Below are 27854 nucleotides of genomic sequence, written 5' to 3' on the forward strand. Positions count from 1 at the left end.
TATCTATCTATCTATCTATCTATCTATCTATCTATCTATCTATCTATCTATCTATCTATCTATCTATCTATCTATCTATCTATCTATCTATCTATAGTCTGACTTGGCTGTGCTGCTGGGTGTGAATATTTAGCACTCAATCAAAATATACATATACATATATATAAATATAGTGAAGCTATCCAACTGTTTGAGAGCATAGAGGCGTGTCTTTGGTCTCAGCCAACCTCATTTAATCAAAACATAGTTTATCATGTAGCTTACTGGCAGGGAAGCTTTAATCAGAGGTTTTCCAATACACCTCTATGAAATGTTGTGGCACAGAGGAAGCACTGATTTTAGGCTCTCAAGTAGAGCTCTAAATCCACAAAAAAAAACTTGTAAATAAGCATTTTACATAAGGCTTAACTCTAGCCATGCAACCATGAGTAAATATTTCCCTCCACTGCAATTTCCTAGCAGACTTTTTACATTATTTGCAGACCATTTGCACAACATTTCAAAGAAAATTGTCAAGCTAGATAATTTTATTGTTTCACTGTAGATTGTTTTGATAAGATGTATGCCTCTTGTAATTATCTGCTGCATAGAGATTTCGTACCAGGAGAGGAGAAGAAATATTTGTGGTGTCTTGGAGTTAAAATATAGCACCTCTCACTTCATAAATAGCAGCTGTAACAGACTTGTGCTTTCAGTGGACACAGACGCATTCAATGCTCCACTGAGGTAATTTTCTTGGAAACCTTCCAGCAATGTGACTATTTTGCCGTGTGTAACAGAGGACATCAGCGTGACGTCGCAGTCAGCCCGCTCCTTCACACCGCACAGGTCAGAGGTCAACAGAAGAGCATTTCAGGACAGACAATATGGCTCCCTGGAGGTATGGATGAAGCTACAGCTTGTCTAGCCATCTGCTTCAACCTGCCCCCATTACTCCACAGCTACAGCTGTCTTCACACTCTCACACACACTGGTGTGACACAGTGGTCGACTCCTGCTCTTTGTGCCTCTTGAGATCTCCAGAAGACTGAGTGCTGCACAAAGCAGGTATGTTATACCAAGCTCACTTTGGTAGTTCATGGCATTGATCCATACAGCAGGACAACTTTAAATGTAATTCAATGGCATGAATTCTAGTATATTTTAAGTTAGGCTGTAGTTGCCGTCACCTGGGGCGAGGCCTCGCCTGAAGGCAAAATGCTTTAAAGTAATTAACTAAATCTGTGAAGGTCTTTCTCTATTTTTCACCCCTTCAGTTACATCACTTTCATCTGCCTTTTCAAGCTGTCACAGTGAGCCTTGCAGCCTTTTTAAACATTTATTTTCATCTATGATCCTTAAAAAGTCTTGTTAAATACAAAAATCTGAGATATTACTTGATTAAAACATAAACTTCATGTGTGGTGTGTAAATATACTGACTAAAAATATAGGACAGGACAGTCTTACTTTCAAGAACTGAGATATTAAGTTTGGTCTTATTACATGAAACACAGACACACACCAGAATTACTCAGAAAGAAATGTGACTGCACAGTAATGTGAGTGCCAGCCATATTACAGAAAACTGTCATTATAAGACAGGGAGAATTTTGCTCTACCGTGATTTATACTGACTCTTGGGTGATTCTGGAGCAAAAATGAGTCAATACAGACGTTGTCCGCCAAATGAAATCAGTAAGAGTTTTGCACTGAATAATTCATGCTGCTTTCACTCTTTGCTGAGCGGCTGTATTTAATTTCAGACACTGAGTGGAGTTTAGGGCTCCGTTCTGTTTGTTCACTAGATGTCAGTGTAGTTTCTTGTGATAAAGTTCTGCTAATTCTGCCTAAATCACATATGCACATCTTTGAGCAGTAACATGAGATTTTATTTAAAATTCAAACCGACAGCTTGCTCTGTAACACACACACACACACACACACATGTTGATGATTAGCCTGTTAAATGTGCTATTACAAATGATTGATGAAGGATGCCTCTTGTTGCCTACTATGAACTTCATATTACTTACAGAGGCAAAAGTTGGTCTGGAGGCATGGATCCGTCCTTCTTTTATATACAGTCTATGATCTGTATAAACCCACAACAGCACCAACAAACAAAATAGCATCGACTGCAGCGTTCAAGTATTCATAATTTCAAATGTGAGGCTGTTAAGGAGGGACATGTGCATAAAGCAGTGTGCAGGAGGTCTGTAGTTTTTGCTGGGTTTAAATATTAACTATATTCTGAGTGTACAACAAGGTCAATTAGTCCCGTTGGCAACGAGTCCCTCTTATTCACTTTTCTCAATTCAACTGACATGTTTTTATTATGTCTGTACGACTCTGTGGGCACTGTGATCTGACTCATTAAGAGGACAGTCTGGGCTGCAGATGGCCTTTGAAATCAAACTGAACGATGCTGCAGTGGTTTGGACGTCACCTCACAGCAAGAAGCTTCTCGAGTCGACTGGAACGTTTCCGTGCGGAGTTTGTTCTCCATGCATGTTTGTGGGTTTGTTCCAGAGCTCCAGCTTCCTCCCACAATCCAAAGGCAGGAATCTTGGATATCACCGACTGTAGGTGTGAATGCGAGGGTTCAGTTTAATGGACTGCCTGGGATCGACTCCAACCCTCCGATTGTTGTATGGATGAATTTGTCATTTAATGCGCTCCTCCAGAGAAGCAGATCTATTATCTGTTTTTGTTTTTATTAATTTAATCTAATTGAATTACTCACCTGTGATTTTCTGCTTCCTCAGACTAGCTTTAGTGAATATTTGTATTTAAATAAGCAAATCTTTACCCTCAGGGTAACATGTAACGAGGACTCCACGTCATTAATCAACAACACATTTGTCGCATTGCTGTTTGGCTCTGGGTTTAGTTAAAAGCTGAATCGAGCCCCACGTCATCCCTAAGGTCATACGGTTCCTGTGCGGGATGAGAAACCTCTTTCTTGAGTTTATTGAGCACCACGTGATTTTCAGTGAGGATGTCTATGTGGCATGTATTCCTTTCTAAAGTCATGGTTGTTTTTCATAGTTAAAATGTTACAAAGTAGACATTTTCAGCGCATGAAAAACGGTGACAATTTATTACATTTAAACTGATTTCATCAGAAAGAAAACCCGTGCCAGTGATGTTCGGCCAACGTACCGTATGTAATTTATTAAGCGCCGAGTGCTTCTGCCAACATCGTGGGCCAGTTTTATAATTTAGCCTGAGCTGTGGAGGTTACTGAAATTTGCAGTGGTCTTGGAGTCCAGCCTTTTTGTGGTCGTGTATGCAGTGCCAATATGACAGCATGGAAAACCAGACAGTAAAAGTCTTGGCACCCAAATTGACGGGAAAACAAGTAAAAGCCACAGACTTTTTCTCTCTCTTTTGCTTATTTACACTGTTTTCCAATTTAATTCACAGGGATTTCACAAAATAGGACTTGAGGGCTACATGTCACATGTCTGAAAACTCATCATCAGCCAACAATATGACACATCAGTGTTATTTTAAGTCTTAACTCTTCATTTGAAACGTATAAAAGAACCTGGGGAACACCTGCCACACAGCTGACTAGTGATACAATGAAAAACAAAGGAGATGCATGTCATCTAATCGTCCCATTCACATTACAGTTAACACCCACAAGGGATGTGTCCACTTTATCAAATTATATGACGTATAACTTCATTCAGTCAACAGTCTGTGCTTGCAACATTACCTTTTTTCATAAATATCATGAAAAATGATTCAAATAGTCACATACGTCTGAAATCATGTGGACCTGTACTAAGAGAAAGTGCATAGTGGTAACTAGTTTTATCCTTTAAAATGAGGTTAAATAAGAAGAATACATCTGGTTCAGTCCAGTTTTTGTCAGTCACAGTATGGTGAGATGTGCAAGCTACACCCATAACGTGCCTGACGTCTTCATTCTCAGTCTTTTTTCAAGTAATTAATGTGTTGAATTATCGCTCAGCTACTAAAAAAAAAAGATGAGTGCCACAAACAGCAGATTCAACAGTAATCTACTCACTATTTCAGGATCGCCTTAAACTGAGGCATCACCAGGTTAAAGATGAAATGTCGGAGAGAGGGACAGATCCTGGGAGACAATCATAATCTAAAGTAAAAAGCTACTTTATATTTAGAAAAAAATAGACAGTCTGTTTGCATAGTCTGGAAGTGATCACTGATTGGGAACTCGTTCCCCGGTGGGAAAGTCCATAAGGAGCCCGGAGTTGGGTTGTTGTTGCACCTTTGCACGGTGCAGCTGGTGCGGAGGTTGGTCTGTTCTGGGCTCTAAGCAGGTCCTGGATCTGTGCAGAAGGGCATCGTCGACTCTGAGGCGGGAGGAGAGCAAACAGCAGCCAGTCTGGAGGCTCACAGCAGACAGCGGTTGGTTATCTAGATGAGGAGAAAGCAGCCTGGTAGTGGACTCCGACACCAGAAATGTGCTGTTATTTATCAGTCTTTACACCTGCTCCCACATACAGCAGTACTGCACAGCATTAATCAGTACTGTTCCTGCTAAACAGAATTAACAAAATACAAGAATATCATAAAATAATACAATATAATAATCATAACTTAATAATATTGCTGATATTTTTTATTTATTTCTGCAAATTCCAGTTATAATTATTCAGATTATACTTTTTTATCCTTTATTTTTGTTTGTAATCGTAGACAGAACAGCAGGGATAGAGCAACAGGGAATAACAGGTCGGGCTAAACCCAGTCCTCTGCAGTGTGGTTGCAAATTTAACCAGGTGAGCCATACCAGCACCCATATTACACAGTTTAACATTATTTAAATCACTGATGATGCCACTGACACCACGTTACTTACCTTTCTCTCAGGGGTAGATTTGGGTTACCAAGGAAAGACAGCTGCTGCTCCAGACTGCACACACGGAAGGCCAAGTAGCACGATGACAAGATGAGGAGAATAATACTGAAGACAGAAGAAAAGATGCACCCGTTGGTCTAATTAAAAGTGTATGTCATCTTTGCTGATAGTAATGAGTCTTGTAACAAAGTATGAGGGCTGTAATGGCTTTTGATGAACACTGGGTGGCGGCATTTGGCTACACTGTCCTGCAACAACTCAGCCTAAAGAAGAGTAAGAACTGATTCTGTAACAAATCATGTACAATAATAATAATAATGATAATAATAATAATAATAAAAAAATGAAATGTTGGGACTTTTATATAATATAACTTAGCTGTAGTTTTTAAAATATACTCTGCATTATTACATAGTGATAATAACATGATGATTTACCTATTTATCTACTTCTGAATAAGTCTGTTATATCGCAGAGAGATTAGTCTCTTCCTCTTATTCAGACAGGGGACAGGGGTCAGCAACATAATAAACAGCTAGCAGATTGACCTAATGCTTTCTGGATAATGCACAGTCTCCCAGGTGGAGGAAGGAGCACATAATGTCCTAAAGATAAATGATTTATTTATATAAGAGACAAATCTTAGAAAAGTTTCATGGGAGGAAACTTGTTGTGTGGAAAAAACACAAAATAAAAGGTGTTTTATCAGCTCTGACCCCCTGTGTTCACTATGAGTCAATCATCCACTATTTATATTTCTGCATTAGTGTGTGTGTGTGTAGCTGTGAGTCAGCTCCTGGAGGAGATGAAGGTGGTGTTGTTGGTGTCTGTATGTTCCTCAGTATACTCACAGCAGGGTGAAGAACTTGAGCAGCTGGTACTCCATCTGGCCCAACTCTGCCACTGGCTCAGATAAAAGACCTCTGTCTGTCTGCAGAGCTCGCTCTGTAACACACACACACACACACAGTATAATAAAACCATTAATAGTGGTTGACTGTACCACATAGTCCCCTTTAAATATTGCTGCCTGTCTACCACTCATATGCAATTACAGTGCTTTCATATATTCCCTGAAAACGATATCCAGAGTTGAGGAGTCATAAATAGATACTCTAATTCTGTTTCTACCTTTTTCTTCATTCACTGTAAACAGTGCAAACAGTCTGTGTCATACAGAACCACAGCCTCCATACTGCTCTGTTATTATTACACGGTGGCTGACATGTGCATTCTTCTTCTTTACACTGTGGTGTGTTTTTGTAGTGAGATAAAACAATTGTAATATAGGTGTTGACTTACATCCCAGCTTTCCACTCCACAGACGAGCTGTGACAATAACGTACACAAAAGCTCACGCTGATCTGACATTTAATAGAGAGCAGCATTATTGGAGGAGAGTATGCAGAAACGATATTCAGCAGATAACGCGGAAGCTGTCCTCACACAACTTGGACGGCAGACATTGCTCGTCATAATCTCTACTTAATCTGCACCCGCCCAAAGCTTTTTAATACAAGCCCCTCAAATGATTCAATCTCCATTTGAGGCTTAATGTGTTGTTGCATAAGAGGAACGTTGCAATCCAAAAGCAATTATTCTCTCAATGCCCCCCCTCACACACATGTTCTGTCTGCACAGCATTCAACTAACAATAAACATGTTAAACAGCAAATAAGTGTTGCTCAAAAACAAACAATTTAATAAGAGTATAGCATCAATTTAATCGAACTTCTGGGATATTTATTGATTCTTTTCCCTACTCATCTTTTCTGACTGTTTTTTCATTAGTTTTGCATTTGGCAAACATGGTAACATGGTTCAGGATGACTGATTGGTGGTGGGTCAGTGATGGTCTGGGGAGGCATATCCATGAAGGGACACACAGATTTCTACTGGCCAGACAACGGCAACCTGACTGCCATTAGGTATCGCATGAAATCCTTAGACCCACTGTCAGACCTTACACTGGTGCAGTGGGTCCTGGGTTCCTCCTGGCAAGAGGATGCAGGAATTGATAACGCTGACTGGCTTCCACTCTTGGAAGCCTAAATCCAATAAAGCACCTTGGGGGCATTGTGTTTCTGTCCAGGTTGCACCTCAGACTGTCCAGGAACTCAGTGATGCCCGGGTCCAGATCCAAGATCAATTTCAACATTTTTTTCCACTTTGATTTTTGGGTTATATTTGAATTCAGCCGTCCATAGGCTGATCATTTTCATTCCCATCAAACAATCCAGTCCATCTTTATAGATATCCAGCATGAAGCTTCTTTTCCCCCATCGAGATCTGATATGTTTTCAAAGTGTTGCTTTCATTTTTTTGAGCAGTGTCTATTAATGTTTAATCGATTAGTCTTCTTCTACTAAATCAATGACATTTAGAAAACACATAGTAACAACATGTCTTCAGTCTCTCCAAAGTTAATTTACCTCATACTAAAAATGACTTCCTCCTACCCTTAAACCTCACAGATTAACACCTCCTTACATCTTAAAATTTTTATACTCCCCCCAAATTAAAAATGTTTAAAATAAAGATACAATGCAATACTCACTCTTAGAGTGCATAATGCAGGCACTTTATTCCACTGCCCTGCTGGGAGTAGATTTTCTTTCCATGCTGCACTCCTGTGAAAATCTGTACTTTTACCACTGGGACGTGTTATACAGAAAGATAATTTATTATTTTTAAACGGAGACTGAAAACCCGCTTGTGAGATTACTTCCCTCTTTTTGCGTCATAAAACTCAATTAGTCAAAACTCACAAGCCCCTGCGATTACGTGGCCTTGCGTGAAGCCTTGACCTTTGTATCTATGATGTAACGCTGCATCATTATCTAGTTTTATCACCTTCGAGTTGCTGCTCTGATTTGAAGGGTGTGTCCGTGGCACTCAGGCTGCTGGTTGAGTTCCCCAGGAGGTCGGGGAGGGAGGAGGACACAGACACGACCGAGGGTTTCCTTCTCCACTTTAACACTGATGGGAATTCATCAACCACTGGGAACACGTCTGGTGCTGGGAAGTCATCCTGTGGCACAGGAGGAAGAGAACAACAGATCAACACATGAGCTGTCAGCACACGTCTGGTTTTAAATAAATGGTTATTATATTATTAATAGTAAAGCCTCTTTGAAAGTAAAAAGCCTTAAATTAGATCAAAGCCTGTAAGGTTGCAAGGGAAAGAAATCTGGGTGTAAATAATTTTGTTTTGGTAATAATGCAGGTATAAACTTTTAAAAGCTCTTGGATGTTTCACTTTTGCCTTAGTATGATGACATGATAATCAAACACCCTGTTTCCATGATTATTATCAGTCCAGGTTAGAGTATGATCAAGGACAAGTACGTTAACACAACTTAATTACTCCTTCATGCAAAAGCTGTTCTGTCGCAGTGTAACCTGTGGTGTGTGTGTGTGTGTTCATGCACACAAACACACAAGGTGACTTCAGAGAGCTCTTTGATAGCATCTTGCAGACTCGGGGAATAATGCACTGTGAGGCTGCAGCTGCAACAAAATGATGTATTGATCCTGTCTGTGTAGGAAGGTTAGTCAGCCCTCTGATCAGTGTTTCAAGCTACTTCAGGGGTACACTTGCTTTAATTTTTACAGTTTTAAGATTTTTAACAGTTTTTTTTTAAGTGGTTTCTCTCAGCGGAAGACATGTCCTCACTGACCAGGGATAAGGTTGGCTCCTCCATGAACTGCTTCAAGCTCAGACTCTTCCCATTGACCTGAAGAGGAAAAGCAGATCACTTCTGTAACTAACATGTACACCACGACAAATTAAATTAGCAGTGTAGCTCTTTATGTGTGTGTGTGTGTCCTCCATCTGTCACCTGCAGGTGTGTGCAGATCCTGCGGAGGACGTCATATACACTGTCTCTTGATAGCAGAGACACAAATACATACTGAGAACATAAAAAAGAGAAACAGGGAAATAAACATTCAGTTAACTTTATCATTATAATTTTTACTGTGCAGTAAACACCTGAGAACAACACAGCAGCGTATACCCATGCAGCCAGTTAAGGTTTCTATTTACAATTTTGAGAAGACCCTCAGTTTAGATAAGAGATTATTTCTGTTTCACATTCCCCCTGCCTCCCCCATAACACTAATGCTTATGATGTTAGTCCGCATGCAGTACATTTATGGCTGCAGACAAGCATAAAAATATTTCGATTCTGATTTTACTGAATTGAAAAAAATCTGTTAAAAGTCACCTGGACTTTTCTGATCTCATTTTGGCTCACGTACCAATATTCCTTTGACCTGGATGGAAATTTGAATCACTGTGCGTGCGTGCGTTATCAGTCGCTTTTAAGATGATAAACAGTCACGACTAATTATGTTATGTCTGTCACATGCTTCAACAGAGGCGTGTCTTTAATTCCTTAAATAAGATGATGCTATAAACTAACGTGCTGTCCGGTGAGTCACACTACGTGATGTAAATATAACAACGATTTATCTTCTGAGGTCATTTAGTTGGTAGGAATGGATTTTAGCACGCAAAGAATGTAAACATATATTTGATCAGCTGAGTTAGTGTAAGGAGAAATAAAGAAAGAATGAAAGAAACTGAAGGTAAAGACAGAGGTTGTATATCCTGGTAGGTAGATTTTTACAGTGGGAAGATCCATTGTTAGAATATTTAATGAATACTTCTGTGATTTGGTGCATTATATAGGTCGTATAATGACAGAATGGCTTTAACCTTTTTGATTCTCATAATGCTGAGGAAGCTGCTCTTTTGTCTATATGTGTGCGGACATATGTCTGCTCCAATTAGAAAGAATATTCAGTAAAATATTTCCTTGTAAAACAAACAAACAAACAAAACATCTGTCTCTGTCTTTATCTATTTAGGTTTATAGCAGAACATTTTAAAACAGGACAACAATGAAAACAACGATCTCCGTTCTATCTTGTCAGCTGACAGTATTTCTAACCTTGATATGTAGTTTATATGTAACGCAGCACAGTTAATGTTTGACCACATTACTCTATAAATATAGGGCAACATGATAGAGTTCAGTTGTAAATTACTAGAGTGCTGCCACTTCTGTGGGTTTTTTATGAATCACAACTTTAAATTTTTTGCGTTCACCATTTTTTTTTATCATTCTTTTCGAGTGAGCAAATCATGCTTTTAAAAATGAGTTAATTTGCCCCTCTTCTCTCCCTCAGCACGATGCGCGGTGCACACAAATAATTAATTTGGTGGAACAATTCATTAAAACATTTTTCACCCTCTGGGCCACACTGACTTCAGTGTGTTTATAGGTCTTTTTTTTTGCGCAGTACTAATTGGCAGTTGAAGATGAATTACCCAGATTTAACTAGATGCTAATGTAGCTATTATTATTCACGCATTGTTGGGGCCAGGGCAAGAGCTGAAAGGTGCAAATTGTCCTTGAAAGCACCACCTGATGAGAGGTTAAATCTGGTGTGACAGGAAGTTAAGAGGCTCATCTTAACATTGCTGTAATGGTGGAAAAACCTTTCGCTCTCTTGTGTTAGCAAGCTGGGACTTCACTCTGCTTCTAACTATAGCACCGTTCTATTTTTTTCCATCTCAGCTTCAGTGGAAAAAACGCCCTTGCTGAGCTAATCAGCATGAGCATTTCAGTTTATGGTGACTGTAATGTTTACCTTCTGGCCGGTGTCTGTGGTGATAGCCAAGCCATTGGGTACGAGGCCTGCTGTTTTGTGCTTCTTCACCAGCCTCACAGAAACGACAGGGATGGCCACCTAAGGAAAAAAATAGATTTTTAAAGCAGGGGTGATAAGGAAATAACACCCTTGTGATTTCAGTAGATGGTAGCAGGGAAGTTAGAGCTAATATCCATCGAGGAAAAGCCCTCAGAGAAAGCTCAAAGTGGACACGAAGCGTGTCTTATTTCAGTCAGAATGTGAGGAATGCAGTCTGAATAAGTAGCTTATTGTCACTGAAATGTTACGAGAGGTTTGGTTTCAAGGAAATGAAGGAAAAGGTACACTGCACAACATCAAAGAGAGAATAACATAGCTGATTAAGGTTAAAGGTTCAGTAAGTCTAACTGGTCCTCGTATATAAATTCACCGCACATACAGACAGGCAGAGGTATTTTATAGAAGACTGTGAAACTTCACCTCAGTCTGTAAGCCTGACTGACTTTCAGACAAATAATTTGTCCAATCAGTTTGTAAGTTTTTCAGATCCGCTTGTCAGACTCTGACAGGGAGTAACCCGGTTCAAGTTTCTCAGTCGGTTTAAATTTATTAAGCTGTCTGCCAGTCATTCGTACCTTGATGTCCTTGCCGAAGAGGTTGGCATAGAAACACAGCCAGTTTCTGGAAATGTATAGCCGGCCTTGTAGGAGGATATCTCTAAGAAGAGCGCAGGAGTACACTGAGGATAGAAGAGACAAAAGCTCTTCTAACAACAGTAACACTTGATGAAGAAAACCTTAAAAAGCTTAGTAGTAAAAAAAATAGTTCTGCTAAAAATATTTTTACTTAAAAACCTGAAAAGTAAAGTACACGCCCTCTGCATGCGCATTAATGTCTGGCAACAAAAACACAATGCAAAAAAAAAGAAGAAGCTCCATTTAATTCTCACTATCGAGTTTCAGTAGAGGGAGCTATGAATGAAAGAACGGATGAGTGACTTCTGATGCAGCTCTAGTTTGTGAGGTGACGGATGGGTGAAGCTGCAGCTCTGGTCAGGACTGAGCAGAGGCGTGTGAAGCCACCGAGGCTACGCCGTGACTGCTGGGCGGTCAGTAAATCCCTTCAAACTGTACGGCTACGTCTCGCTAAACATCTTATTTTCTATTTTCTTATTTTCTACCCGATATACAAAAGATTAAAGGTGTGGTTAGGGAGGAGTTGGAGATGTTTAAAGGCACCTGAAAAGCCCGAGGTTGAGTTACATAAAAGAAAAGAACAATATAAAATGGATTAAGTTACCTTTTTAATGAATAACACGTAATGACTCATTCGTTGCAACTTCAAGGTCGCCAAACATTTTATTTCTAATTCATTTACGTGATAACAGCCACCAATTAAACTAATCTTTTTCATTCTGATGATTGCTTCACTGACTCACTTCAGTTACTATAGATGAGCAGCTTGAGCCAAACAGAGTAAAAAACACAGTACCTTTCATGAGGATCTCATCCTTGGGCACGCACTGGAACAGTTTGTGGTACTGCGAGTTGTACTTGCTGACAGTCTGTGCAGAGGGACAGGGCAGAGTCATGAGCAGCTCCTTGGCGGACCGGCCTGCCTGCACAGCACCGGAACCACCGCCGCCACCGGCCACTCCGGCTCCGCTCGGCGCAGACGCCACCCTCTCCCTCAAAGGACGCGAGTTCTGCACCAGGCTCAGCACGTTGGCACCATACTCACACACACACTCGCGAACATCCAAGGCCTGGAGCAAGCTGCTGCAAGACACACACTGTTCCCCTGTCGTCGGTCAGTACTGTGACAGAGGACTGCCTCTGTGCAACTACCTCTAGTCAACACGTCCTACAAACACACACGTGGCTCTAATGTGCGGACCTACACACACACAACACACACGCGCTGCAGACGCCTCGGTTTTTACAGCCACTGAGCTCTTTCACAACTACAAGGTTGTCTTTCTCTTCCTCAGATACACCAGTGACACTACACTTTACAGCACCCAGCTGACACCCTCCCTCTTCTCCTTTACACACATACACACACTCTGCCCTCATCTATAAAAAAACACTGGTACTCCTCACTGCTCTCACTTGAAGTCTGCTCTTTTTCCGCCTTTACCTTTCCTCTTCTCCTCTGTCAGCATCTCGTCTGTAGTGTCAGTGTCTCGCACCTAAAATTCTTCCCTTGTTCAAAAAAAAACCCCCCATCCATTTTCCTCCCCCGAATGCACAACAGAGCTCATTCATTCCCCACCCTCCTCTCTCGCAGCTCGACTCACTTCCACCTCTAGCTATCTCCAGCACAAGATTAAGTTTCTTCTTTTTTTGTGTCCCGTTGTAGCTCATCTATCTTTCCTTCAACTCGTAGGTGCTCTGTTTGTTATTATCTGCTGCTCCTGTTTTTGTCTTTCTATTAATAGCTCACGCTAGAGCAGCTCCTGTCGTCAGGACTATGGAGCTTCCAGTAGGTTACAGTAATTCAGAGGGCTCAAATGCCACTGCGTGAAAGCTGCAACCATTACTGGGGGATGATTTGTTGACAAATTTGTAGTTCAAATGGTATTATGGGGTTTAGTTTGTGGTGCGGTTGTATTATTTCTACTCACTGATGACAACGGTGCTGTAAATTCTCTTTTAATGGGGCAAGAATCTGGTACAAACGTAAAATGAAGGAGTCCAAATGTTTCTCAACTTTATCATCTTAACCACAGGAAATAAAAAGGATTCAATGACTGAGCGCATTTATCTGCTTTCAGATTTAATTTAGCAGTACAGAGAAAGAAAATAATGTTTTAAAGGATGTTCCACTTTTATTGAGTATTTAAAGTAAAATACAATTAACTGGACTTGAGTCACGGACACAGTTAGGAGCAAAAAGAAGAGATCAGACTCACCGAGCCCCTGTAACACTTCTTCAAATCTTCATAGGACAGGTCTTCAATCAGCTGAAACCTGTGATAAAACAAAAAAAAAATACACTTAGTTATACTGACATGCCATCTATTGCCAGCTCATCTCAATGTGCTGTTTAAAAACATTCGTTTTAAAAAATATAAGGACACTTGAAGACAGATTGATGTCGTCACGTGAGCTAAACAAGGCAAAAATCGTCATCGTGACAAATGGTTAGTTAATCATCAGCATAAATGGAGGGAGATGTGGGCTGCCATAAAAAACAACATAAAGATAAACACTGAGCTGTTCAAACACAAAAAGTGGCCATGTCAGGAGATTATCTGTGTCACTCTTTTAATAGTAGATGAGCACACACGCACACACACATATAACTGGCATCCAACTTGCCTCAAGAGGAATAGTCAGAGTGTTGCAGCAGATGTCACAGCATGATACTCATATCTTTTGCTAAAGCAGACACACACACCCTCCCCGCAGCAGATAAAATCCAGTATAATCAGACCTTTAAGGAAAATGTCATTGAAACATACTGCTGTTCCAGTTAAGAGGTTTAAAAGGAGAAGATATGTATGCAACAATAAAGAGTAAAAGGCAGGGTGTTCTCGATGGTTTCTTTTCTGAGAGACTTGCCTTTCTTCCTCTATTTTCTGAGAGCGCTGGGTGATTGACAGCGAGCACAGCAAGATGTAACGCAGCGCTGATACGAAAAGAGCGCTGCTGAAGGAGATACTGATAAATCGGGAGCTCTGGCCAAACCAAATTGAAGCTTCGCGTGCTCTGTGATGAGTTATCACACTCTGTGGAAGCCACTTCTTGCACTGCGCGAGAGTAAGAGGCTTCAAACGAAGGGCAGAAAGTGAAACTTGGTATATTCGATCATACAGAACACAAGTCTGTTGCATCATCTCAAAGTCATTGCTCTCACATTACGAGTAAAAACATACTGTTAAAATATGAAGAAGCCTTCAAGTGTCAGATTAATTATTAGTCAATCTTATTTTTAGACAAATACAGTACAAATCCATCATTTTCAGGCTGATCACAAAATATTTATAGATGTCACTGTATTTATAACTGTATTTTAACTACTTTTACCAACAGCCTTATTTACCTTTTTTACATACACACAAAATCTACTTCTCAACATGACTTCTTCAGCATCACATTTTGTATTCTCCTTGAGAAGCATCCTATACTTTATACAATGAGATGCTATTATGTAAAATCCCCCTCTCTGTTGCCCTTATAGCAGCAGGGCTGTCAGTGTCCCGTCTCTCCCCCAGAGGAGAAACGCTCCTCTGGGTAAGAAGATAGCATGACCTCTGTCCCTAAACAACTCTCTCTGACTCTGGTAGTTTTTTCCATGCAGCTCTTTGTCACCGTGGAGATGAGAATGACAAAGTCTGACCGCCGGGGTGCGTGTCACGATGACGCCAAGATAATTACAGCACCGTTCAATTTAAGGTTAAACAGCTTCATTTAAAAATCACCAGCATCAGAAAAAATATTCGATAAAACTGAAAAATGCAGTACTAAATATTATATTATGTACTCGAAGTAATGTGAAAAAAGCCATGAGACCACGAGAAATCAATCTGATTATCAGTATGATTCAATATTTGCTAAAATGAGTATTTAAAGATGTTTCTCATGTGACTTTTTAAAAAAAAAAATATTAGAATCACACAAACCACCTGCAACTCAACACCTCAAAGAATAAGGAACTGGTTGTGGACTTCGGGAGGTCCAGAGAAGGTCCACTGCCGGTTCAGATATAGGGGGGAGGAGGTGGAGGTGGTCAACAAGTACAAGTACCTCGGGCTGTGGGTGGACAATAAACTGGACTGGTCATGCAACACAGAGCACCTGTATAAAAAAGCCCAAAGCCGACTGTACTTCCTCAGGAGGCTGAGGTCTTTTAACATCTGCAGGAAGCTCCTGAGGATGTTTTACCAGTCGGTGGTTGCTGGAGTACTTTTCTATGCTGTGGTGTGCTGGGGGAGCAGCACAGCAAAGAAGGACTCATCCAGGCTGGAGAAACTGATCAGGAAGGCTAGCTCTGTGGTCGGCATGAAGCTGGACACTCTGGTGACAGTGGCAGAGAAAAGGACACTAAAAAACTGCTGGACATTATGAACAATGCTGGGCATCCTCTGCACACGGCCATTAACAACCAGAAGAGTCTGTTCAGTGACAGGTTGCTTCTCCCCAAGACAAGAACTAACAGACTTAAAAACTCCTTTGTCCCACACGCCATCAAACTGTTTAACTCCTCTCTGGAGGGGAGAGGGAGGGGAAACAGGAGGACAAAGGAGGGGGGAACAACTAAGCTGTAGTGCCTCTTCACCTCACTGTGCAATACCTTTTGTTAATAGTCAAGTGCAATAGACTCAATACTTGAAATGTGCAATTCACTTGTATTTTTATTTTTATTCCTATTTATCCCCTTCGTATATTTTATTCATATTATATGTCTCTGTATTTATATGTGTGTGTGTGTGTGTGTGTGTGTGTGTGTGTGTGTGTGTGTGTGTGTGTGTGTGTGTGTGTGTGTGTGTGTGTATAAATATTCTGTAACTCTGTAACTTCTGTCGGTGCTGTGCTTTTGGATACCGAATTTCCCAGAGGAACCCACCCGAGGGATTAATAAAGTTTTATCTTATCCTCTTATCTTATCTTAATATCATTATAGCTAAGGTGTATGTCAAAGCTAAAGCTAGCCGCTACCAACTGAAATGTTAGAGAGTGAGACTTTTAAAAAGCAATAAAATCGTTTGGAGAAAGAACGGGAGATTTAAAAAGGACAGAAAGATGCCTCTAAAATAATGCTAAAGGACCAAAGTGATGATTCCTTCGCTCAAATGTAAGGTGGTCGCATGTTATGTAACTTCAAATTTGTAAATAAACCTACAGGGGTTTGAAAAAGTCAAAGTCCACTCGACACACATGACATGATCTTGCTCCGTGGGCAGATTGCTCGGTTGTCTTGGTGACAGATATGCTGAAATGTGAGCTCAGTAATCGTTTGCACCTTTCTTCAGTGTTTGCTTAAAGTTCTGAGTAAGAAGTGCAAACCTGAAAACAGCTCCATCTCTGTGACAACTGAGCCAACTCAAGGTGATAAATTAATGTTGTTGAAAAGATGAATCCTATATATCCAAGAAGGCTTAAAGTATAAGAGAGCAGAGGGTCTGATAAATGCTATGTCAGCCTACTGGCTGTGTGACTTTGTGTGTGCAAGCTTGTCACTGTTGTTTACACAAGAGCAAAGCTGTTCCAGCACTGCCAGGTCTCCTGCTGGTACTCCTGTAAACCTCACAGACCTTAAAGTGATATATCTGTTGTATTATTCTAGGGTCTACCTTACAATATAAAGCGCCTTGTTTTGATTTGGTGCTGTATCAATAAAATTGAATTGAATACCAGCCAACTTATATTATGTGTCTGCTTAAAAACAAAACAACACATTGACATCATCGACTCATGTACATAGACTGTATGAAAGGTGACCCAAATAACTGTTGATTATTGTAGAAGGGTCTTTAACCTGCACTCTCTCTGAGGGCCAGTGAGGATAGACTTCACTGGCTTCAAAATGAATTTTAGATTGCATAGAAGACTGTTAGTAGCTTCCCCTGTGGTTGAATCCCACAGTAAGAATTTTTCTGATAGCATTACATTATCAAGTTTTATTATTCTGTGTCCAATGCATCTCTTAACTCCAAATGCTAAGCTTCACCTACGGGTGAAATCTCTAAGCTGAGGCTCAAAAACAGCAGTCTGTGACACACATCTTTTATATACAGTTTTTAACAATGAATCCAAGTAGCCAGACTGTCTCTTTATAATCTGTATTTTAAATGTAATGAATTTATACTAATATATTGTGCTGTTTTGTAGTATCTACTTGTATTGTGAGGTACATTAACTTACAAAATGTTACATGCTGTGAATTTCATAAGAAATTAATGACCCAAATATGTGAAAATTAAGTGTCATTAATACAAACGTAGAGACCAAAATAAATAATAAGTAAACCATAACCAAGCTAAATAAGAGCCATAATTTGGCCATTAGATGAGCAAACTAACCTCTGTTCAACCTTTCAAATGTTTCATTATTTAATGTAGCTTGCACTAGATGTGAAATTCACAGTTTTCCTCATTAAGCCCCCTCCCCCTCCAGGCACCCCATCATCTTGTGACCACATTATGAACAACAGAGCATGTGTGCTGCTCTGCCTCCCTGCCTGCTGGTTCCCGCCTATAAATAGGCTACACAGTGGCTCTGCACTCTCAGGTGGAGAAAAGAGAGTGATTATTAAAAACACAGGCGGGTCTGTGGGGACTAGTAGGCTCTCTAGTATTCTATCTCCATCTGTCTCCCTCTCACTCTCTCTTTTCCACCAGATCCAGCTTTTAATCAATACTGCAGGTGCATTTGGGCAAAAATCGGGACAAAAGTGCTTTGGGCATTCCCACATGACTGCAGGATAGCTGTGAATGTGGTTTGTGTTGAGATAAAGCATTTTTTTACAGTACAAACAAGGTCACGTTGGAATGATACAGATATGGACAGCTCCACTAAAGTTTTGCTTCGTGTTTATTTTGGGCATTGTTCAGAGGGTTTGAAATGCACAGGCTCGGGAGGAAATCATCAAATGTTCAGTGTGTGCTGAATACAGGAAAAACAAAGAGTAATAACAGCAGCAAAATGTGTTGGATTTGTCCTGCACACAACATATACTGAGCAGCAACAACTTTCTCATAGATCAGGGGTAGAAGACTGATCCCGACCATCACCTCTGAAGTTTGGAAATAAAAACAAAGTAAAATGCTGCCTGTGGCACGTGGGTTCGTGTGTGTATATGCATGCACTAGACTGTCACAGTGCCCTTGGCTGCGAGGCAAAATGGTGAAACTAATTACAAGCTCAAAGAATCCTAAATTGAATCCTAAAATTAGAAGGCGAACACCTCCCATCGGTGGCCAGTGTGGCAGTGGACTCGCAGTCAATAATTTAGCTGGAGGAGTGGAAACTGGGACTGGGAGCACTGAGAGAATACGTCTCTAAATGACACGTGTCCACGAGACGAGACAGGAATGATCGGGAGTTTAAAATCAAAGTGTTCTGAGTGGGAAATGAATAAGGTCGCACAAGTGGGAAAAGTAAAGAAAGAAAAATCTGCATTCATTTGAAATATTTCACACAGAAATCAGTAGAGCACACTACAATCAGTAAGAATTCTCACTGCTTTACAATAGTGCAGTAATAAAATGATAAAATAACTCATCCTTTGCTTTCAATTGAATCCTTTTTTGCTTTTGCTAATTTTAACTGAAATAGAAAAACTACTGGTGCAGCAATTACTGAAATGACTAAAAATATATATCTGTATGAGCTGTATGAGCATTCAAACAAATGATTCTGTACAATAAAAGAGGTTAGATGGGTAAATATCTACTAATTCGTGGATTTTTAGCCCCTTTGAACGTTTGGTTTTACAGAATGTTCAATGTATCCTTCTTTAGTTACATTAAATTATTATTAACTTTTAATCAACTTACAATGATAAACACCAGGTAATGTCTAGCACCACGACATAGTGGAACATTTAACGGCTCGGAGCTAGGCACTAAATGAAAGTTATAGTTGAGACCAAAAGAGCTGTTGGACTAACAACAAAACAACAACAACAACAACAACAACAAAAAGTAGGCATGCCTAAAATCATGCTTTATCAAGTATTTGATTCTTTATGGGACTGTGTTTCACTAAATTAATATCATGTTGTATTAAATAAGTCTCAAAGTCAGCAACAGAGCTCATAAACTCATTAGTATCTACTGAGGTATTAATTGAAGTGGGAATTCAGGTCATTTTCTCATACATTTCTATAAATTCTGAGAAGTCAGAGACTCTTCTGCACTGGCTTTACTTTAGAGCCACGGCGTAAGTCTATCTTTTAGAAACAGTCTGTAAATATTTGCATGCTGGAACAGAGCTGCATTGAAGTGAGCTACACACAGGAAGTGGATCGAATATAGACGCACCGCTCATTGAGGTGCTACAAGTTTAAGCTAACGTGCATAAAGTGTTCAAGTCCCTGAGTCCGTACCTCAGGGCTAAATCCCATCCCAGAGCAGATTCCCCCGAGATTACATTGCTCCTGCCTTCAATCCTTCTTATATAACACACCAACACACACATGCAGTATATCTGCAGATGCACGCACACACATGTCCATATGAATACTCACAAAAAGCATGATGCATTAGATTAAAGCTCTTTATTACGAGTATAACTATAGCATGCCTCCCAAGCACATATATCTTCTTAAAGACCCTAAAGGGAGAAGAGAAAAAACATCCTGTCTGCAGTCTCTTTATCCTTATGTGTGCGTGTTTGACCATTGTTTGACATCAAATACAGCTGAAATAAAAGCACAAAATAAGTGCTGTGAAAATAAATCTCCTAGGGCTGACACCCGTGACCGTGCACAGGATACAGATGGTGTGTGGGATGAAAAAAAAAAAACATGGAAAGAGTGTGGCGGAGCAGCGTGTGTTTGTGTGTGCAAGCTTTGCCTGAAGTGGCCGTGTGTGTCGTCGTCCTTGGAGGGGTCCAGGTCCTGCGTTGAAAGCAGGCCTATTTCTTCACTCTGCTCCTGCTGCTCAGTCATGCTCCTGGCCCTGGATACACAAACACACAGCTCTGTGTTAACAGCGGGTAACCTCTCTGCTCGATCTCCATGTAGACGTGTAAAAGAAATGGTTTGTTTTTGCCTCCGTGTTTGACTTTAAAGTGAGCTATTCCCAAAAGCTTTATGGGCCAAACAAGTGGACTCTGTCTTCAAAATCAACACAGAGGTGATGCAACATTCAAAGTCTGACGCAGCTCACTGGCACTACATTAAAAATATCTACTTAGCGAAATAAATCTGTGTGCTTGTGTAAACTGGGTCAGTTTGTACCCTCTCCCAGATGTCTACAATGAAGCAGAGCACCCCAGAGGTTGTGCAGATGGCTGACCTGATCTGCTGCTGTGAGCTGACTCAAACATTTTTAAAAATACACTTTATACACTTTTCAGCGCCACGTGCGACGTGAAATTAATTTTCCTCGGATGAGAAAAGGAGAAGAAGAAGCCATGAATATGACCATTGGTTGTGCGTGAGCTGCTCAGAACAATATCTCCTCGCAGGCTGTGATTGACAGCAAGCCGGGCAAAGCGTGATTCACACCAGGCTCGGTAAAGCGTGGATTCAGCAGAAATGCTGAGAGAACCAAATCTCAGCTCAGTGTTTACTGTGATGTATAATGAGGCTCGAGTCATTTTAACGGCTCGTTGAGATTGGTGTGCACGCAGTTCAGAATAGATGGCAGCAAATGGCTTTAAACAATCAAACACGCCTCACAATCTCCATCTATAATGAGGCTCCAAAGGCAAATGAATATAGATGATTCATCAGACCACTTAAAATAAACTAGAAAAACTTCATTCGTCACAGCATTTTGAGATGAATAAGTACCCTTAAAAAGTGTGACCTGTAATATTTCATTTGATGCTGCATGGTATTTAACACAACTGTTCATACAAAGAGAACTTTTTAGTAAAATGTCTGATCAACTTTCAGCTGTTATATGCTTACCTGCATATGTAATCTTTTTAGTTACAATTTCAACTTTAAATCTGTTGCACATATCTGGTTGACTTCACCTGTTAAATATTTCCCAACCTTTTAAAACTACGGACTTTAAGTGGTTCACAGTTTGATTTGTTAATCTGTTTTTTTTTTTTTTTTGGGGGGGGGGGGGGGGGGGTTGCATCTTGCAAGGCTTTGTGTCAGGAAGGGCCTCTAGCATTAAAAACTGCTAAATCAAACATGTGCAGCTACCATGTGACTGAGGGTGCAATCTACTTAAAGTAGCATCTAGTGGCTTTCATCTAGTCCAAGGGTTTATCCAGTATTTTAAATAGGTGTTAACAAAACAGTATAACAGTCCTTAGCAGTTAGCAGTTCTGACTGTGATTATCTCTGACTTTCAGCTAAACATTACTTCCATAGACACTATAAAACATGGAAGTAGCTTCGAGGTCTGACAAATTAAGAAAATGCATTAGTGCCTTTAACCTACATTTTATCTGAAGACCACCAGATGGCAATTGCTGTGGACTTGCGGACCCATAGAAGTGTACAGGAAAACAACTTTCTGATTTGACCTTGATAAACACTTTCCTCCTGAATTAATGGGCTCAGTCACTCATTTTGGATCACATTGAATGAAAAATGATGTCTGGTTTGTGAAAACCTGGTCGTACAGTGGGGGAATTCACAACCCCACTAGCGGTTTCATAGTCTGCGCATCTTTTCAAATGTATTTTTCTGTGAAAACCTTCTTACAGCTCCAGCGTGGGACTTCAGAAACCAGTGGATGGCTTCATGGGAGCTACGTCAGCCTCTAACGTAATTGTGTGAATGCTGAAAGGCATTCACACAATAGTTTGTCTCCTAACATTTGTCTACTTTTAGCTGACACCGCTTATTTGTTAATCCTTTCTATTAAGTCAGTGGTCTACTTTTAGCTACAAATTTTACCTTTTAGTTACTTTTAAAGATTTTAGCTTTCATTTATTAATACTTTTTATCCTTTATGTTTGACTTTTTTCCAGTTTGTGCATTCACTAGGTTCCTATGTCTATCTATGACCAGCATAATTGTAGAATCATAATTTTTTTAATATACCTTTACATATATATTTGTCGAAATGGGTGTTTATGTATTCCCCCACCTATTTTATACACCTATTGTATAATTTGAAATTTCAGCACTGCCTTGCTCTCATTCCCACCAACTCTGTAACTATATCTCACTCATTTTGATTGCAGTTTGCTTTGCCTCAAAGTTCAACATCACATTCATTTGAAATGTGTTCACTTCCTTTTTTCCCCAATTTGGATATATTTTTAAATAAAATTGTAATTAATTTTTGAATTGTCCTAGTAGTCCACAGTCTGTCTGGTAGTCTTTGGGTACACAAAAAAAGGTTTTACCCTTGTAGTGTTTGTGCTTTTACTACATAACAGCTTCACCTGAAAAGCTCTAGCCCATCTATTTTGTTTCCTCCCTCACCTGCACATCTTTTTTTTCACACATGCACACACAAACACATGCTTGCCCTGTGCTATACCTCTGGGAGAGGGGAAGTCTTTACCACCTGCTCTGGTTTAATTACAGGTGCTGATGGATATGGCTCCTGCATGCAGTTTCCAGTATATTATCTCTAATTGGCCAGAAGGCAGAAGTTTTGCGTCAGCCGCTGACCTGTTCAAACAATAGCTGTCTGTCTGGTGCTTGAGGTTACATCTGACTTGTTGTCTGTGATCACAGAGGACTAAATGGGAGGTGAAAGGCTGAATACATAAGTATAGGATATGTGGGGTCTTCACTTCGTAAGCAGAGTTTAAAGGATTCAGGAGCAGTATTTGATCCCAGATGCTGTATTACCGTGAATTTGCATAAAGCTCACTTCTTTTTGTACACTTTTTCCTCTTCAGAATCAACATATAAAGGACTTGAATTAGTGCTTACTTAACAGTGTTTATTTTAATAATTAAAAAGAAAAAAACCAATGTGTGAGACTTGTGCATTTGCAGAACAGAGGCTTTTTACAAAATATGGGTAAATGTTACTCCAAAGAGATACGGTGGTGTGAAAACCCAAAGAAGTTTAATGCAAAAAGTGAAGGTTTCTGCATCTTTATTTAAATGTTTTTATATATTATTTGGCCTAATTTGAAAAGAAATACACACTGTTATTGTTTCCATTCATTTTGCTGTAGTTTGAAAATCAGCTTGCAAAGAGATAAACTTGACTCGGTGGATACATAGATAAATGGACCTTTTACCTAACAGCTGCAATTCTTTTTCACATTTGCTTTTCACATGAGGTAAGACTTTAACTCATTCACAAGCTGCGGGCTTACAGTCTAGACATTGTATAAAACATCTATAGAAATGCATCATAATGACCAAGACAAACAGCCCTGAGATAAACCAACTTTATATCGCTGTGAGTTTGACCGTGAGGATGTTTAGGCCATCTAAAATAGGTTTTATTTAGTCTGAGTGGGTTTCCTGGAAGTAGACGATGAATGCTGCGTCAAATACACCACAACCTGTGATTTTCTCACAGTCATCTGGCTATATTAGCATGTCTGTCTGGAAAATTATTGCCCGCACTTAAACCTCTGATTAAAGTTGGACTGTTCATGTCATCCAGGAGAGCAAACTGAAACAAAATATACCAGGCTGACCAGTTTCTTAGGTAAATAAGAGGTGAGACACTCATTCATTATGTTGAACTCCAATGCTGCTGGAAAAAAGAAGCAGCCTGGTGAGCTCTGTCACAGTATTTCAAGACTAGGAGCATCATTCGAAGCTATCTGATAATGAATCCTTCCTGTTTTTGATGAGAAAGTTCAATACGTAGTCTGTTTATGTGAAGGAACACGCTCTCAAAGCTCATAATTCATGAGATAATGACAAAGCGAATTTGCTGCTTTTCAGTTTTATATGACGCGGTTCAGATAAGAATCAGTTCATATAAAATGATTTAACAGGCTTCCTCTTCTACCCGTGCTCTGCCTCCACAAAGATGGCTGGATGTCCCCATGGAGCCACGAATGAATACATAATTAATACAGAGCTGGCTAAATATTCCAACAGTATAAGTTTTGCATTTTTCTCAACAAAACAGGGTGATGCATTGTGATGAATACTTCAGTCTGCTGTTGGAGCTGGGCAGGGAGTCAACGCTGCTGTAACTTAGAGTTTGTACCACGATTATGAGGCCAAACAATACATGGCCCATTCATTAAACACACTGAGCCTCAAACTTAGCTAACAAAGCAGCGTCCCACCTATCATCTTACGCCAGTGCTCATAAAGACAATACACACATGTATAAACTAAAGGTTGGGGTCTCTTCTAACCTTTGGCCTTTCTTTAGGCCAACTTTCATTCCTTCTGTCTCACTTTCTTTGTTTCTTGCATGAATGTTTTTCAGTTGAAAGCCATTCTTCTCTTCACCTCTCCTCTTCCATGTCCTTCTTTGTGTCTGGACATTTTTTGCTGTCACAAGACATCCCTCAATCCAATAAACTCTAATCTTGTTAAGGTTGCTCATCACCGAGGTCGTCCCTGCGCTCTCTCCACCTCTCGCTTCCTTGAGGCTTTGAGGCTACTAAACCAAGAACTTTGTCTCTGATTAGATGCGTCAGTAATAAACCATCTGGGTTGTTTACAGTGGATATGCAGGAGAAAAGGTTTAATGTGTCTACAAACGCTGAAGGTGACTTCCTCTTATAGGGACATTGAAGCTGCCAGCAGGAGCTTTCTCTCATGTACAGCAAGTCAACCAAGAGTTTACTCATGAAAAACGCTAACCCAAGGGATATTTGTTTGCAGAGCTTTGGTGCATCACATGGCACGGGATAATTATTATTTTCTTTCGTTTTCTTTGTGTCCTTGAATCAGTGCGTCTATGAAACACATGTACAGCCTTTGGACTCTGGCCTGCACTGCTTGAGACCAGACAAAGAAAAAAGAAACCCTCCCCATTGTGCAAGTACCTCAAAACAACCTTTGATGACAGAAGTATGTTTTTAAAGCAGTACAACCCTTCAAAAGTCCATCTTACCTAAGACTTAATGGAGCAGAGTGATTGGTTTAATGGGATTAGAGGAGGAAGGGGAAATTAATAGCTTTGTTGAAAGGTTTCTAGTTACTTCTAGTTAGTAGCCCATTTAATAATTTATTTGTTTAGTGTAGGTATGTCGTGGCAAATCGATAGGCCACTAGCACCTTCAGTTTTAGTAGTAATAAACATGATGATTATGGGCTTGTAAACACGTTTTGAAAATAACTTCATATTTTACTTATATTTTTCAATTTCAGTGGCTACTTCAAGGATTTCACATTATATTCGTGAAGTATATCCGCATGTTCAGCGCCTGACTTGGAATAAACGCCGCTTTTACAGTATTCCCGAAAGCAGCAACGACGTGAAGCTAAACAAGACAATATCTGAATAACCGGGCCCTTCAAAATAAAAGCAGAAAGCGTTCAAATTTAGAATACAAATAGACATGCAGTAGGCTATAAGGGGCACTAAAACACAACAAAAAAAGTAAATTTTGGTAAACTCCACGACCAGCAACTATTCATACAGACCATCGACATCTCTAAATTCCTCAGTAAATCCCTAAAGGCATCACGGGTGCATTTTTTTTTTTTTTAAAAAGTCATTTCCGGAAGCATTGCTGTTTTTTTCTCGCTAGCTTGATTTACATAAGGTTTCCTACCTGTAGCTCAGAGGCTGCTGTCGCTTTTTCCTCTGTTGTTTTCCAGTAGCTCGACTAAATTCTTCAGGTCTTAGTGGTGTTTCTCGTCAAATTCATTTTTTTATTTTATGCTTTTCCACGACAAACTAACAAAAACACCCAGTTTCCCGCCACAATAATTAAAGCTTAAGCAGGGAAATAGGGCTGAGCTGCAGCGTCTTCACAAGTGAGTCCGAGTGTGAGGTGGGTTGAGCTTACCTATTAGCTAACTGTTTACAGCAGCCGGGGGATTACACGGTGGCTATTTTTTCCCCTCGCAGACGCTCAGAACAGCGCGGCTCGTTCATTTGCACGTGCAGAGATAACGGAAATTAAAAACATGACGTAAAAGATCAAACTAGTTAGCTTGTTTTTGTTGAACTGGGGGAGGGGTCGTGGCTTTCATTCTATCTTTTATACGTTAACAACATGTTTCCGTTTCCAGCTGAGGAGTTTAAAAGTGTATAATGTCATTATAAAGCGTTACTCAGAGGCAATGTCTCAGCTCTTAGTTATTGGCCACGTTATCCATGGAATAAAATAAAAAGATAATTACATCTCAGAAGTATTTTTAAATAACTTTGTAAAGATTATTCAGCGTATCATTGTATCGTCTGCAATTGATCAGACTGCTGTTTCAGACTTACATTCATAGTAAACGACCAATAACTGACATGTAAAAACATTGCAGATGTTTTACACTCATATGGAAGCAACAAATGTGTCATCTGGTGCAAAACCATCAAGTGGAAGATTTAAAGGAGAATCGTTTAAGGATGTTTGAAGGGGTTTAGCTGCTGTCCCTCGTCTTTCTGTGCACATGTACAAACAGTAAAGGTTCAAGCATCAAGCTGTCTGTGTGCATTAAGTGCTCTGAGTCCGAGCTCTAAGGTCAAACTGAGACACTTTCCAGAGAGGATGTTGCACTGAGGAGTTTAACTTTTGAAATCGCAGTCCAAACACTGCTACCGAGTTGGGTCGTTTTAAGTTGACAGTGCCGCACAAATAAACCCTGAATCACACATTTTGTGGTGTCAGTGATGACTAATTGACTTATCATAGACATGTCATAACTTGAACTGCTGACACATTTGTGGTGATCCCTTCATCCCTGCTTCTCATTGTCAGAGTTTCAGAGGAAACCGATGTGTGACTGAACACGTTTCAACGAGAATATTCAAGCTGGATTCAACGTGAGACACGACGTGTTCATCACTGTATTCGGACCATCCTTCTCCTCTGCCATTCATGTTTCAAAGCAGAAGCAAAAACACTTAAATTGAAAACTGATTTCCTACTGCTGTTTAAAACAGTGATCTTTTTTTTCTTTTTGTAATGTATGCATGGATGGGATGCGTTCTTGAATGTGTAACCATCCTAAAAACACTTCCTGTGTGCTGTTCACTGACCTGGCTCTGCTGGCTGCTATCCTCTGACTGCAGTTACCATGAGGGTGGCGGTAGTGGGGGACCGGATAGTATCTGTCCTGGCCTGGGGCCTCGTCGGCTGGCAGGGCCTTAGGGCTGGCTGCGTAGATAGTGCATCCCATGAACACCTCCTAGAAGTCACCTTTAATGTCCTACAGTTAGCGGGTGTGAGTCGTCCTCAAGGTATCCTTCCTCTGAGCGGCCTGTCCTGCCCTGATGCCAGCCAGCTGCTCTGTGGAAAAGCCATTGGCTCAGCACATTGGTAACTTAACCCCTCCTTCCCTCTGAATCTCTCCTCCAGCCTCACTCTCTCTAGTTCCAGCCCTCCTCCCTCTGCAGAGCTGAGAGCATGGAGGATAATCAGATTTCACATTTACACTCACCAAAATCATCCCCGGCCTAATCACTCTCTGTCACTGATGTTGCATTATGCTATTGCATAGAGTGTACTGTCAGTTCAGGGGCATTAGGGGCAGCTAAAAATATCCCAACTGCCCGATACGAATGGATGTCGCACCAGATGCAGATAAAGTTTGAGCACCGTGTGCACATATGCAAAGTGACGCTCTCAACAGACTCAACTGTTGACAGCTTGCAAGTGTTTCCCAGAG

The 27854-nt window shown here is 40.3% G+C and overlaps 1 protein-coding gene across 4 annotated transcripts; it reads right to left on the bottom strand.

Moving 5' to 3' along the window:
* Window positions 1-3315: 3315 nt before the first annotated feature.
* gramd2aa (GRAM domain containing 2Aa) lies at window positions 3316-27742 on the bottom strand. Of its 4 annotated transcripts, none has more exons than XM_042228712.1 (12): window positions 27226-27683; window positions 20021-20125; window positions 13412-13469; window positions 11989-12289; window positions 11133-11236; window positions 10498-10596; window positions 8679-8750; window positions 8517-8573; window positions 7690-7867; window positions 5688-5781; window positions 4837-4941; window positions 3316-4391 (listed from the first exon to the last, which is right to left on the bottom strand). In XM_042228712.1, the coding sequence occupies exons 1-12, from the start codon at window positions 27363-27365 to the stop codon at window positions 4388-4390; spliced, it is 1317 nt and encodes a 438-aa protein (XP_042084646.1). In that variant the 5' UTR covers window positions 27366-27683; the 3' UTR covers window positions 3316-4387. The 4 variants fall into 4 exon arrangements, with proteins under 4 accessions (XP_042084646.1, XP_042084649.1, XP_042084648.1 ...); XM_042228715.1 differs by having other exon boundaries at window positions 11989-12061; window positions 27226-27671; XM_042228714.1 differs by lacking the exon at window positions 27226-27683 and adding an exon at window positions 25799-26115.
* Window positions 27743-27854: the final 112 nt, after the last annotated feature.

Source organism: Haplochromis burtoni, unplaced genomic scaffold (assembly GCF_018398535.1).
Source record: "Haplochromis burtoni strain Fernald_Lab_line unplaced genomic scaffold, NCSU_Asbu1 Contig_343, whole genome shotgun sequence".
In the NCBI taxonomy this organism is placed as follows: Eukaryota; Metazoa; Chordata; class Actinopteri; order Cichliformes; family Cichlidae; genus Haplochromis; species Haplochromis burtoni.

Bases quoted from the DNA above. Each gene is read 5' to 3' on its own strand.
- gramd2aa (XM_042228712.1), bottom strand. From the start codon at position 27,365: ATGGGATGCACTATCTACGCAGCCAGCCCTAAGGCCCTGCCAGCCGAC. The intron at 10,597-11,132 runs GTACGAATGACT...TTTTTTCCTTAG, and splicing joins TCTTCGGCAAGGACATCAAG to GTGGCCATCCCTGTCGTTTC. The intron at 8,574-8,678 runs GTGACAGATGGA...TTTCCTCTTCAG, and splicing joins GGATCTGCACACACCTGCAG to GTCAATGGGAAGAGTCTGAG.